The sequence below is a fragment of the Arachis ipaensis genome, chromosome B1 (genome assembly GCF_059453495.1).
Source record: "Arachis ipaensis isolate K30076 ecotype BB chromosome B1, ASM5945349v1, whole genome shotgun sequence".
Taxonomy (NCBI): domain Eukaryota; kingdom Viridiplantae; phylum Streptophyta; class Magnoliopsida; order Fabales; family Fabaceae; genus Arachis; species Arachis ipaensis.
In genome coordinates this window covers 134,836,622-134,850,427 of record NC_142436.1, presented here as the reverse complement: position 1 = coordinate 134,850,427, position 13,806 = coordinate 134,836,622, and the positions used below count along the sequence as shown (strand labels likewise).

At 36.4% G+C, this 13,806-nt stretch overlaps 2 protein-coding genes across 2 annotated transcripts; both read right to left on the bottom strand.

Annotated features, from left to right (window-relative positions):
- Positions 1–6,973: 6,973 nt before the first annotated feature.
- Positions 6,974–7,666, bottom strand: LOC148578470 (uncharacterized). The gene has a single exon (XM_088503054.1). It carries the CDS (start codon positions 7,664–7,666, stop codon positions 6,974–6,976), a length of 693 nt encoding a protein of 230 aa, XP_088359180.1.
- Positions 7,667–7,720: 54 nt separating this feature from the next.
- LOC107611900 (uncharacterized) lies at positions 7,721–9,535 on the bottom strand. Its single transcript, XM_016313772.1, has 2 exons — positions 8,504–9,535; positions 7,721–8,446 (listed from the first exon to the last, which is right to left on the bottom strand). The coding sequence occupies exons 1-2, from the start codon at positions 9,533–9,535 to the stop codon at positions 7,721–7,723; spliced, it is 1,758 nt and encodes a 585-aa protein (XP_016169258.1).
- Between the last annotated feature and the right edge of the window lie 4,271 nt (positions 9,536–13,806).

Sequence of the window (13,806 nt, the reverse complement as noted above, 5' to 3'; positions counted from 1 at the left end):
TTAGTTTTGTGCAGTAGGTATTGTGATGCAGATTATGCAGGAGATCGAGTAGATAGAAGAAGCACTTCGGAAATGTGTTGCTTTCTTGGCAATTCCCTAAACACATGGTCAAGTAAAAAATAAGCCACTGTTGCTTTGTCCATGGCTGAAGCTGAATATATATTCGCATCCGCTTGTTGCTCACAATTAATTTAGTTAAAAACTCAATTAGAGGATTACAAACTGAAAATTGATAGTATACCCTTGTTTTGTGACAATATGAGTGCAATAAACTTTTCAAAAATCCTGTGTTGCACTCTAGAACTAAGCACATTGAAGTAAGATATCATTTTATTCAAGAACATGTGCAAAAGGGTACTATCGATATTCAATTTGTAAAATCTGAAGAGCAACTGGTTGATATCTTCACAAAATCTTTATGTGAAGATAGATTTTGTATGCTGAGAACTAATCTGGGAATGAGGGATTCCAATTCTGTTGAATAATTGGTGATTTTCTGCTCTCTGTGTGTTTTTGTCTCATAGGTAGTAGGAAGACAAAATTGGGCAAGTGATGAACTCTTAAAAAAAGAGGGAAGGCTTAATCAAATCTAAGAATTCTGGAACTCTGAGCCCAAGTCTGTTACTGCCACCTTTGGGTCTATATAAGACAAATTCTATGATATGGGCTCATTATTTTTTTAATAAAAAATAATTCTTTATTTTTCTTAATTTTAAATATTCATGAGATTTCACATCAAGTTCTTTTCAAGGTCTTATCTAGGTCAATATTTCACCACTTTTCATGGAAGTCTTTTCGGTTACCATGCTTTTAATTTTTAAATCAATTTGTTTTTTGAAAATCGTTTCATTAATTGCATTTGTTTTTAAAAGGAGAAACTTCCCACTAAGCATTTATGACAGTTATTCACTCCTAACCTCTCTCCACCTTCCTTCCTCTTCGCCACTTTCTATCTTCTCTTCCTTCATTCCATTTTTATTCAATATGAGAAAGAAGTTACCCATAAGGAGGAGTAACGGAACTCACATCTCTTCCAAAAACCCTCTTTCATCAAAACATCCACAAACACACACTCATATTCATATCCATTCACACTCTTCTTCCTCGCATATATCTTATTCCTCTGAATCTATGGCACGTAAGGTCATTCACCCAAGGGACTCATCTGCACGCAAGGAAGCAACCTCATCCAAAGGGAAAGGAACGAAGGCTAAAAAGCCCATGCACGAAGAAGATAATCATCCATCTCCTCCTTCTTGTCGACCCTCTCCACCACGGTGCTCCACTCCACACCCATCTGGATGCTCTGCTCCTTCTCAACGTCCTTCTCGAGGAACCAGGCATCCTGTTCTTCAGAATACCCGAGAGCCCGCCAACCTTGACTCACTGGACTTCAAAAACAAATATGGTAAATCTCACTTTCACTATGATCTCTATCGCTTCATATCCTGTGCAACCTATGAGTTTCACACTTAAGTCTTGGTAAACCGGCATCTATGTGCTTCATTTCTTGTTGATCTTGCCCTTTCTGATAAAGGAATTGGTTTTCAATCCAATTTTCATGATTTGAAATGATCCCCCATTTTTAAAATTAGAAAACCAGTTTATCCAAACTTAGTGCGTGAGTTCTATGCCAATCGGATTCTTCATGAAGGTGAACTTCACTCATATGTCAAAAACACTTATTTTACTTTAAGCAAAGAAACAATTAGAGCTACACTGGGTTATGAGGACATAGGGATCAGGGCTTTCATGTCTGGAAAGTGGGACAACCATATTGGTATCATCCATCAGGATGCCTTGGCTCGAGTATGTGAAAACTTTTCGTCTCTGGACGGAACCAATCTCACACACAAGGCCCTTGGTCCTGTTAGGGCTCTTTTACATCGCATTATTACTCATATTATCATGCCACAGAATGGATCTTATTAGAGGGTAACTGTCTATGATACCCTAGTGCTTTATACCATCCTGAACTCTGTTCCAATCTCTTTTGCCTATCTAATAATTCGACATATGTGGAATTGCGTTAGAAGTGATAAAAAGAGTAATTTTTCCTATGGGATGTTTTTGACTTGTGTGTTTGAGCATTTTAATGTTGATCTGAGTAATGAGCCCGTTGAGAATAGAGTGTCTACTATCAAAGGTGGTGGGGTACCAGAAAATGCTAGAGGCAAAAAGGTAAAAGGCTTTAAGGCCTCTGTTTTATTTGAAAGTGAAGATAAAAGTCTTCTCTCTGCTTCTGGAACATCTGAATCATACAAGCATCACTTTTCTGGAATGGTAAAAGATGTTCTTTTAGAGTTTTCAACCATGTCCAAGTTGATGGTGAAATCCTACAAAGACGCTAGGAAGCATGCATTGAAAAATGAAAAGGCTTGGGTAAAGTCTCATGAAACGGTAAACTTGCTTCTTAAGCATTTGGACTCTGTTGATAAGGACATGGCCCATTCCGAGGAAGAAGAAGATATTTTGGAAAGTGATGAAGAATCTTCTGATGCCTAAGTTCGCTCCCTGTTGCTGCTGCTACTGCATGCTTATTTATTTTTCTCTCTTTGAATTTGACTTAGTTTAACTATTTTTCATTTGACTTGGATGACTGTACTAAACTTAAATTTGATATTGTCTATTTTATGCATGAATCATTATGGATTGCATTATTTAATCTCTAGTGCTTGCAAGTTCCCTCCTTGATGACAAAAGGGGGAGAAAAATAAAAAAGAGAGAGAGAAAAAAAGGGCTTAATTGAAACTGTTTTGTTTCAGCAATTTGACTGTCCTATTTTGATATATATACTTTGAGCACTCTGATTCATATTTGTGCTCTGTTTTGTGCTCTGTTTTGTGCTCTGATTTGGCTCACTGTTTTGAGCACTTTGTGTTAAAGGATTAATTTCAACTTGAGCCTTGATTTTTATTGATAAACTTATTTGCTCAAGTATATGTGCTGTCTGGATCATGGAAGTTTATTAAGGTGTTGATAAGCATATTTTTTGTGATAATATGGCTCGGTCTTAAAGGTTCCAAATTCTTGAATTTTTTTTAAAGAACCTTTTGGAACTTGTACACAGCTTTCGCTCTCTTGAATATTTCTGTTAATCAGGCATACATTAAGGGGGAGCACATTGAACAAAAGAAAGGGAGAGATTTTAGCAAATCTTCAAAGGAAAGTTTTCTACCCTAACTCTTTCAATTCAGTTTAATAATGTTTGTCATCAAGGGGGAGATTGTTGAGTTGGGAAAACTGATATGATGATCAAACATTGTTAAAATATATATTAGGAAATTAAAAGAATTATTAAACGTTTAAATCATTTTCAATTGGTTGTTTGATGTTGCTGTTAGTGTGCAGGAAGGAAAATTAATTTCCTATTGGGCCAGCCAATACAAGCCCGTTTTGGTTGCCAAACAAGTTTAGCCCAAGAAATATTTATTCACTTCAAATGGCTAAACAATTAAATGGGAAAGAAACTCAAATTGGTCCAAAACTTCCTAAAGCCCATTCGGTGATCTCAAATCCATGGGTCTCTCATTGGAAAGTCTTCATGACTTGATTACTGGAACTCAAATCTCAATTCAATTAATTACATTCCTTGGTAACTAAAAGTTTCACACGTGACTTTATTTCTTGGTTACTGGTAGTGAGAATTCAATTCACTTTGATGTAATTAAAAGCTTCCACCGAAAGCTTTCTTCCTTCTCCCTTCTCTCTCCTTTGCTTCGGTTACATCTTTCATTCAAAGAAGAACAAAGAAAAAAATTAGAAGCCACAGAAGAAAAGCCTATGAAGAAAGGCTAAAAGATATTTACCACAGAAGGAAAGATTTGAAGTAGGGCCAAAAGATTTATTTGCCATGGAAGGAAAGAAAAGCTTCGGTTCTTGAAGCAAATCTATCTTGAAGGCACAGCAAAGATTTATTTCCTCTTTTGTGCCACAAAGAAGAAGATAGCCTCTGAGTATCAAGAAGATAGAAGCAAAAATGGAAATCATGAAGTTGTCCTGGGTCAGATATTCATCAATGCTCAGAATCAAGTCTTGGGGCCAAAGTCAAGATCAATGGCCAAGATTAAAAAAGATGCATGAAAAAGGATGAGAGAGGTACATGCAAGCAGGTTCGGGTTCCCTCTCTCTCCTCTCTGTTCGAACCGCTGCTACTCTAAGGTTGGAGAAGAAGTTGCTCGGTTGGTTGAACTGGTTTCAACCTTGGAAGCTTCCCCTTTTATATTAAGGGTGAACGATCAAGGGTTGAGATCAAGGAGAGTAAGTGAAAAAGTACAGAGTTCTCATAGCTACCCTAAAGCTTCTTGAGTTCCTCTCTTTCAATGAAGTTCATTTTGTTTTCTTTTTCTTAGTTTTGTCTGTCTGAGTCTCATGGTGAAAAAGACAAACATGGTGAGGTTTGTAAGAAAAAGACAATGAGAGGTAAAAGACAGTGATCAAAATTAGAGAAAAAGCCATAGATGTCTCAGAGTTTCTTTGTACATCTTTCTATTGTGTGTCATGATCCTGTAGGGATTTTCTTGCAAGTTGGGTTAGCACTTTCCTGTTGAAAGCTTGGTTTGACTCCAAGTCAAATTCAGATTGGGGTTAGAATCTGAATTTGTCCCAAATAGGATTGGGTATATCTTAGGAAAATAATTGGTGTATGTAATCTGTTAAAGATAGTGAAATTCTGTCACTGTTGTGATGGAGATTGTATGTAGGATGCATTGCACATAGCAGCTGAACCAGGATATATCTTGGTGTGATTCTCTCTTCTCTGCTTCTTTTCTTTTTCTGGTTCTCAAGAGACAAAATAAAAATGTCTCTCAATTTGTTACAAGACAAAAGTGAAAATATCTCCTGAAGTTTGTTGAAAAAGTAAAAGTAATACTCTGTAAAAAAGGAAGCTAAGATTCAACCCCTCTTCTCTTAGCCACTGATTACCATCAGAAACTTATACTTTTTTCGGCATCGACGATATTAGTAACTATAGAGAGATTTTTACCATTAAATAAAACTATAGAAAAATTAAAAACAAATTTTGTTGATTTTTTTGATAATTCATTTAATTTTTAAGTTAAATTAAAATTAAATTATATATTCAATTTATATTTGTTTGTTTATTATAATAATTATTTGTAATAGATAATATATTTAAGTATTTTTGAAAGAAACGGTTCAATTTTACACAATTGAAAGATAACCATGAAATTAAATTTAAGACAAAGTGAAATATAATAAACACATTGGGAGTAAAAGTTAAATAAACAATTAAAAATAAGATAAAAAAAAAGCAACTAAAAGAAGTAGAAATAGGCAGAAAAGACTATACATGTAGTCAATAAAAATACACTACAAGAAAAAGTTTAGTATAAATCAATGAATATAAAATATGAAAGACAAAAATCAAGATATGTTCCTATTAAAAAATTTCAAGAAAAATATTATGAAGAAGAATTTATTAATAAAGTTCTAAAAAAATATTACAGAAAATTAAAATATTAATAAACAAAATAGTAACACCCTTACAAACTATTAATCAAAATACATAAAAAAAAATAAAACAAAATCATAGAAAATTTTGACAAAATAAAAAAATTACAAAAATTATAACGGAAATACAAAAAAAAAAGAAAAAAAGAAAGTATAAAGTACGTTCTAATTATATATATACATATAAAATAATAGGTAAAAAATTTAAATTAAATTCATTTATTCATTTTCTTATTCATTATTTATTAAATAATTTAATATTTATTTTGGTTAAATCAAATAATTAGTATAATTAATTATTTATACTTAATGTTATTTAATTTATTTAGTAGTATAACTGAAACATATTGAAATATCAATAACAAAACTAAAACTAAATATTAAGGATAAAATTAAAAAAATTTATATTTACTAATAATTTTTTTAAATAAAAATATGAAATAATATATTTATAAATAAATAAAAAATATTATTAAAAATTAAATATCCAGATAAAACAAAAATAAATTATAACTTGTAAAAACAATTTATAAGATTTGTTACACAAATATTAAAATGTATGAACCGTGATGTCACTAACACAAATACAAATCATACAATATAAACAAATGTATAAAAGTAGAAATAAAATCTGTTATTTATCTACTAAACGTAGTAGTAAATACTGGACAAAATGAAATCATATTTTTATAAATATATTTACAGATAACTAAAAAATTAAAAACAAACACACTAAACAACATAGAACATCAATGGTAAAATATAACCTAAAAAAATTACTTAAATTCAAAAAGAACATGCATGTGATGAATTATAATAAATTTATATATGAGGAGTAAAAATAAAATAAAAAATTAAAAATAAAATAAAAGAGAACAATTAAAAGAAGTAAAAGAAGGTAAAACAAATAATATGTGGAATAAATAAAAAAGGACAATTTACGCAAATAAAATGAATGAGCAAAACCTTTACGCAAATACAACATTGGCAATTTCCAGACGCAAATGCAATAAACGCAACTGTATATAATCCGCTATACCCTGTAGCGGAACTCAATTGCACATAATCCGCTACAGGGTACCGCGGATTACATTGAGGGCTGCATTACTCATAAACCGCTACACCCTGTAGTAGTTTATGCTCATATGGTACTACACTCATAATCCGCTACACCCTCTAGCGGATTATGAACAATGTGGAAGCTTGAGAAGATGCCTATATATACTAGTCTTACAGTAACAACTCGTGATGCAAAATGTACGAAGTTATACAAATACAGTCTCCATAAATAATAAGCCATAGAAATATAATAGGCACGAGGCATTAACAGTAACACGGATTAAATTTCTACATTAGGCATAAGTCATAAGTCATACAAATAGGTCGGAACCAAGACTAACACAAACACACCAAAGGAACTAACACTAACACCCGAAAGCGTAAATTGCTACAGGAGAATATAAAATTCAAAAAACTAGAAGCACACAGACTAGAAGTCCTACGAACTACCGGCAACGGTGGAGCCTCTCTGGGGGCAAGACCTATGCGTGTGTCCAGGCTGCCTGCAGAGCCCGCATCGCTTCGGTCGGTTAGGGTCGGCCTCATCCATGTTGTTCTGGATTCTGGTAGACCTCGGTCGCCCATCACGACAACGCCTCAAGCTGGGGTCCGGAATAACGGTCGGACTGTCATAAGGTGGCCAAAGTCCCTCCGGTATTGGCGGCACGAAACCCATCTGGTACACCCTGAACACCTTCTGCATGGTGTAGACCTCGTCGACATAGATAGACCAGTCAAGCCGTGACTGGGCACAACATGCAATCGCATGGAAACATGGGTAATGGAGAGCTTGAAAGTATCCACAGTCGCATGTACGATGCTGGAAGGAAACTCGGTACGTCCCAAGTGAAAAGCTCCCGGTGGGCGTCGTCTCGGCAACGGTGTACTCAGACTGGTGTCTATCGAATAGGATGACAGTGAAACATTTGGAGTCTTTCAAGTTGCGCTCTATTGCCTTCATAAAAGACTGGCAGAACTTGGCACCGCTGGCCAATTGAGCCTCTGTCGTCTGACCACGAATCACGAACAACTCCGCTAGCCGACCATATGTGGACTTTACTAGGGTGGTAACCGGAAGATTCCGTGTACCCTTCAGAACAGAATTAACACACTCAGATATATTGGTCGTCATGTGACCGAACTGTTTGCCACCATCCTGGTGCTGAGTCCACTTATCGTATTCTATTCAGTTCGCCCAATCACACATTGCCGGATTCTCAGTTCGCATTATATCAAACCAATAGTAAAACTCTGCCTCAGTCTTCGCATAAGCAGCGTTCACAAGCAAACGCTTTGCATTCGTGCCCTTGAAACTGAGTGCGAAGTTAGCTGCAACATGCCAAATACAAAATGCTCGGTACGCATGCGGGGGTAACCACCCACTGTTCGGGTTCTCTAGTGCAGCCTTGATGCCATTGTGCCTATCTGAGATGACCAGTATCCCCTGTTGCAGAGTCACATGTTGCCGCAGGTTAGTCAGGAAGAAAGACCAAGACTCGGCATTTTTCCCCTCTACGAGACTGAAAGCAATAAGCAAGATGTTGGAGTTCCCATCTTGAGCGATGGCCAGGAGCAAAGTCCCTCCATACTTGCCATACAGATGAGTACCGTCTATGCTTACCAATGGCTTGCAATGTCGGGAAGCTTCAACACAAGGAGAAAATGTCCAGAAAAGACGATGAAAGTACACGGTTGAGTCATCCACGTCATCACCGACGCGAACCGGAGATGTCTTCAACAACGTAACCGTCCCCTCCATGGTGGACTGCACACCAAGGATCCAACAAGGTAGCTCGGCGTAGGACTCTTCCCAGTCCCCGTATATCTGTGCTACCGCCTTCTGTTTTGCCAACCACGTCTTCCTGTAAGTTGGCTTGAACCCGTACGTTCCTTCGGTAGCTTCTTGCAACACCTTTATCGATACCGCCGCATTGGCTCAAACCAGAGGAAAGATCTTCGCAGAGATCACCTGATAATCTAGTTGTCGGTGGTCGCTGGATATCGATGTAGCCAAGCATATGTGTGGTCCGTTGTACCGCAGAACCTCCCAGGTTTCCTTCCGTGCTCGAAGGCTGATGCGAATCATCCATGTGCAACCCTTTCCAAACTTCTTGCATCTCCGATGGTACTTAAGATGATCTGACTCCATCACTCTATACTCAACACCGCATCGAATGCTGTAATCTTTTACAGTAAGCACAGCTTCCTTCTTACTATGGAAAGATTGGCCAACTTGAAATTCAGCTATAGAATTTTCCTTGTGCAAGCCTCGACCCCCAAAGGTTAGTGCTGATACCGTCGGTTGGCTGATGGCTCCCAAGTCCAGGGTAGAATAATGTACAGGTTGCTCATGTGTGCCGGCACTTGACGGTGGTTGACATGTTACTGGGTTTGTCAGAATTTCATTATCGCTGTCCCCTCCAATGTCAGCAGGCTCTTCATCGGAATCATCCTCTAGCATAGCATTTTCCACCCGATCCGGTTCCCCCTCATGTCCTACATCTGAAGATGGATGAGTTGAGGTGAATGCTCCAACTGGACCGGCTGGCCGATACTCCAACAAACACTCAGGTGCAACGACGGGCATCGAGGTGGAGGCACCCTCCATCGTGGTGGACTGGGGGTTTGGAGCGGATGCACCAGAACTATCGATCCCATGTTCCAGCTTCGCAAACAACTCATGTATCCTCACTTCCGGAAAACTCCGACGACAATGAAATAACACTTGCATATCTTCATCTGTTTGTAACACGAACGTTTCATATTGCATGCCGGTTGACACAACCGCAATAGAGATCTTGTAGAACAGCTTCTTCACCCATTTTGTGCCACCCGCGGCCAACTTCTGCAGTATACTGCTCTTCAGATCCAACTGTGTATCAGACGACCTGACAAAAACACTCAGCGGTTCTCTGTCTGTAAACTTCACACCGTGCCTCTTACTCTTTTTTATTTTTCCAGAATGATGCACTAACACCAAAAAGCTCTCTTCACTCTCCATTCCTCAAGTTATGAATGAATGAGAATGACACTCTACATAACTTGTTGGGTATATATAGGCATCTTTCCAAGCTTCCACATTGTTCATAATCCGCTAGAGGGTGTAGCGGATTATGAGTGTAGCACCATATGAGCATAAACCGCTACAGGGTGTAGCGGTTTATGAGTAATGGAGCCCTCAACGTAATCCGCGGTACCCTGTAGCGGATTACGTGCAATTGAGTTCCACTACAGGGTGTAGCGGATTATATACAGTTGCGTTTATTGCATTTGCGTCTGGAAATTGCCAATGTTGTATTTGCGTAAAGGTTTTCTTCAATCATTTTATATGTGTAAATTGCCCAATAAAAAATGTATTGTAATAGAAGATTAATATAATCAATGAATATAAAAGATAAAAGAGAAAAATTAAAATACGATCTCATTAAACAAGTTTTAAGAAAAAAATTTTGAAGAACCTATTAATCAACTTTTATAAAAATATTATAAAAAATTTAAAATGTCTTTAAATAAAATAATTCTATTAATCAAAATACATAAAAAAATAATTAATATAAAACAAAATTATAAAAAATTTTATCAAAATTAAGATAGAAAAAACAAAAATAAAAAATTACAAACATTATACCCAAAGTACAAAATAGAGAGGAAAAAGGGATAGAAAGTACATTCTAATTATATATAATTAAAATATATTGTTGAATTATTAAATTAAAGAATTGAATTGATGATTAAAAATAATAAATTCTGATGACTAAAAATAATAAATTAAACTAAAGAAAATTTAAAAATATTATCTGAGAATATAGGAATCATAGAATATATAATATAGGAGTATATATACATTAATAACAAAATAAAATCATAGTGTATAGAATTGGAATCCTTCAATATTTTTAAATGAATTCATTTAAAAATAATAAATATTCATTCACTACAATGATTAGTACCCGTTTTATTTACTGGACCGTACTAATAAGAGAGCAATTAAAAAATATATTTGACCAGTTTAAATAATTTATTTAAGTATCAATTAATTAATACGTAAGATAAACTCGTTACCTTCTCAATAATTAATACTCGTTTTGTAACACCCTACCACAGAAAACTTTACGCTTAAGCCGTAAAACAAAGGTGGTGTGGTATTACGACCTGTAAAACAAAATGTATACATAATAGTGTCTGAAAGAGAGTAATATACGAGGAGTCTTGGAAAACAGGTAAAACAAAATCGTAAAATAAAAAGCGCAACGCTCAGGAAATGAGATTACTTGCGTGCTAAGAAACCTAAAGATCACAGGTATAAGCAAATAAAAAGAGAGAATAGAGAGTCAATGATACAGAATAACTAGCTCCTAACTCAGCCTGCGAAGCCAAGGTTGGCCGGAGAATATTTATATACATATATACATCTCCCATCAACCCAAAATACAGGGGTAAAACCTTAACTCTCCTTAAACCTCTAAGAGGAAAAAAATAAACAAGTTATTCGGAGAGAAAGCTAAGTACATATATACATAAACAAACAACAAAAGAACCCAGGAACCACTCCGCTTCAGAAGTCCAGACGCCTAGCGAGGTGTCTCTCGACCTGTATCTGAAAATAACAACACGGTATGAGGTGAGAACCGGAGGTTCTCAGCATGGTAAAGGTGCCACGCATATAAGGTATAAGGTCCTAGGAATGCCAGAGGCAATCCTAGAACGCCGACACTTAGATTATAAAGCTTAAGTTATTAAACAGAAACCATAAAAAAGGGGTAGTGTCTAGGGAATTCTAAACTCAGCTTAAACTTAACTTTAACACCAAACCTGTCCACCTTTCCTCCGCTCCTCCATCACCAATGATTTAGCAAAGACAGACAAACAAGCAATTTCAAGCACAAGTAGAAGGCCGATAGTGCAAGTAGCAAATATAACAATTAGCATAATATATATTCATTTAGGTACTCCCAAGTATGCTTAGTAAGAAAACAAACAAAATGCACATGATGTATGCATGTCCTATGGGTGATGAGGTTCATCTGTCGTTTATCAAGCCAACCCGACAAATCCGAAACCCTTGAACTGTCCCTCGTTGCGCATCCCATGAGTCTATGCATAGATTTTTCTTATATCATTCATACATTTATACATTCATATATAATTTACTCAATAGGGGATATCCATTCCCGGGAATTTATACGTACCCGGTCACCTATACGACGTAGGGTCAACAGAGTATCGAGTCTCAACCTAGAACACGTGGTGGCAAGCCATGGTTCTGTACCCAGAAAACTCGTCTCCCGCACAATATTCATAACCATTCATATTCATTACATAATCATTCATCATAGCCATGGCATCATATAGCCGTCATACATACACATTCTCCTCATATAACTCATCACTTTTAACATTTACTTCATCCCCAAATTATCTCTATTTCCTAACTTCAACTTACTGCTAGAGTAACTACTATGATCTGGGGCTAAAAGAGTGAAAATAGAGGTTTAGAAGCTTGAAATTTGACTTAAAAACACAAAAATCCATTTTTGTTGAAACAGGAGCTACGCGTACGCGTGGGCGTGCGGAAATCCTTGCTCGCGTGCACAAGCCCCTTGCTCGCGTACGCAAGAGGGTTGGTCGCGTCGCGAGTGACTGGTCGTGTACGCAAATCCCAGGTCATGCGTACGCGTAGGCATGAAAAAGTTATTACTTGCGTACGCAAGCTCCCTGCTCGTGTACGCGAGAACCCCAACCTGAAAGGAGTGGTCACGTCGCGAGCAGATGAACGCGTACGTGTAGACCAGGCATACGCGTGAGCGTACGTTTTTCGAAAAATTTGCATCATTTTGAAAAGCTGCAGAATTCTAACTTTTTAACCCCAAACTTCCGACGCGCATAACTTTTTCGTTTTAAACCATTTTTCCTCCGTTCTTCAAACGGCGTAAACTTCACGGACCCAATTTTCATGTAAAATACGTTTAAAATGATTTGGGGGTCTGGAAGCCGAGTTATGCCTTATCAAAGTTTGGCCAAAAACCAATTTTTTTACAAAACTTCAAAACCTCAAATTTCCATCAAATGACCTTTCAAAATCAACCTATAACATACACATTCGGCTCCAACTCAACAATATCATAACAACATCATTCCACATTCAATCACCATACATCAACCCTATTTTCTTTTAATAATTCTAGCATATCAACATCATACCTACAACAACATAATCATCTACAATCCATTGTCCATACAAGACCATTACCATCAACTTGCTATTCCTCATCAACACATCATTCAATATTTTTTTCTCTATATCCATCATTACACAACAATCAACTATTAGCTTAATTCACCATTATTCTCAAGGCACTAAACAATTTGACATACATGCATTCAAATCCTATCCTATGGTCATTTAGCCTAAGTCTTCACAGAACGTTATATATTACATACGTGAAACCTAAACCATACCTTGGACGGTTTCCACGTATATCCTGAAACACCACCAAGCCACCAAAAAGCAACCCTTAAGGTTCAAAATCTCCAAGGCAAAACCTCCTAAGCCTCCAATGTACTCAATCAACTTCAATATACACATATACAAGCCTAATTTACATATATCACACCCAAATTCAATACCTAATATACCCAACACATAAAATTAAAGAATTAAATAGAGTTCTAGGATTCTCACCTTACCAACGAAAAATTAGGACAAGACTCGGCAAGTCCACCAAGTTAATTCGATCCTAAACACCAAAATTTAACAATTTTTAACATCTTTACACATGAATTTTCGAAACTAAAACTGAGGAAATCGAGGAAGAAAATGTAATTTTCTTACCTTATAATGTACCGAGATTTGTAAATCTCGACCCCACGGATGCGTGGCCGTAAACGGTGTGGCGATCGAAGCTCGAAGCGAAAAGTTATGGAGGATTGAATTGGAACCAAGGGTTTTGTGAACTACCTCATGTTCTTCCCTTCCTTGGAGCATTCTGCGTTCTTTGCATGCAGAAGAGAGAGAAGTGAGCTGAAGCTCACTTAAATGAGTGGATTGGTTGGGCCCACGGGTCCGGTTCAAAATTAGTGTCAAAATTCTCGTTTTAATGAGCTCTATCTTAATTTAATATAATATTCATTTTTTTTAAATTTCTTTATTAAAATTTAATTTATTGACTAATTATTCACTAATTTTGTGGGGTTTACATCCTACCCACCTAAATAAGAATTTTGCTCTCAAAATTCAGATTTCGTTATCTAAAAAGAGGTATGGATAGTCCT

Bases quoted from the DNA above. Each gene is read 5' to 3' on its own strand.
- LOC148578470 (XM_088503054.1), bottom strand. From the start codon at position 7,666: ATGACGACCAATATATCTGAGTGTGTTAATTCTGTTCTGAAGGGTACA.
- LOC107611900 (XM_016313772.1), bottom strand. From the start codon at position 9,535: ATGGAGAGTGAAGAGAGCTTTTTGGTGTTAGTGCATCATTCTGGAAAA. The intron at 8,447-8,503 runs GTGATCTCTGCG...GTATCGATAAAG, and splicing joins ACCGACAACTAGATTATCAG to GTGTTGCAAGAAGCTACCGA.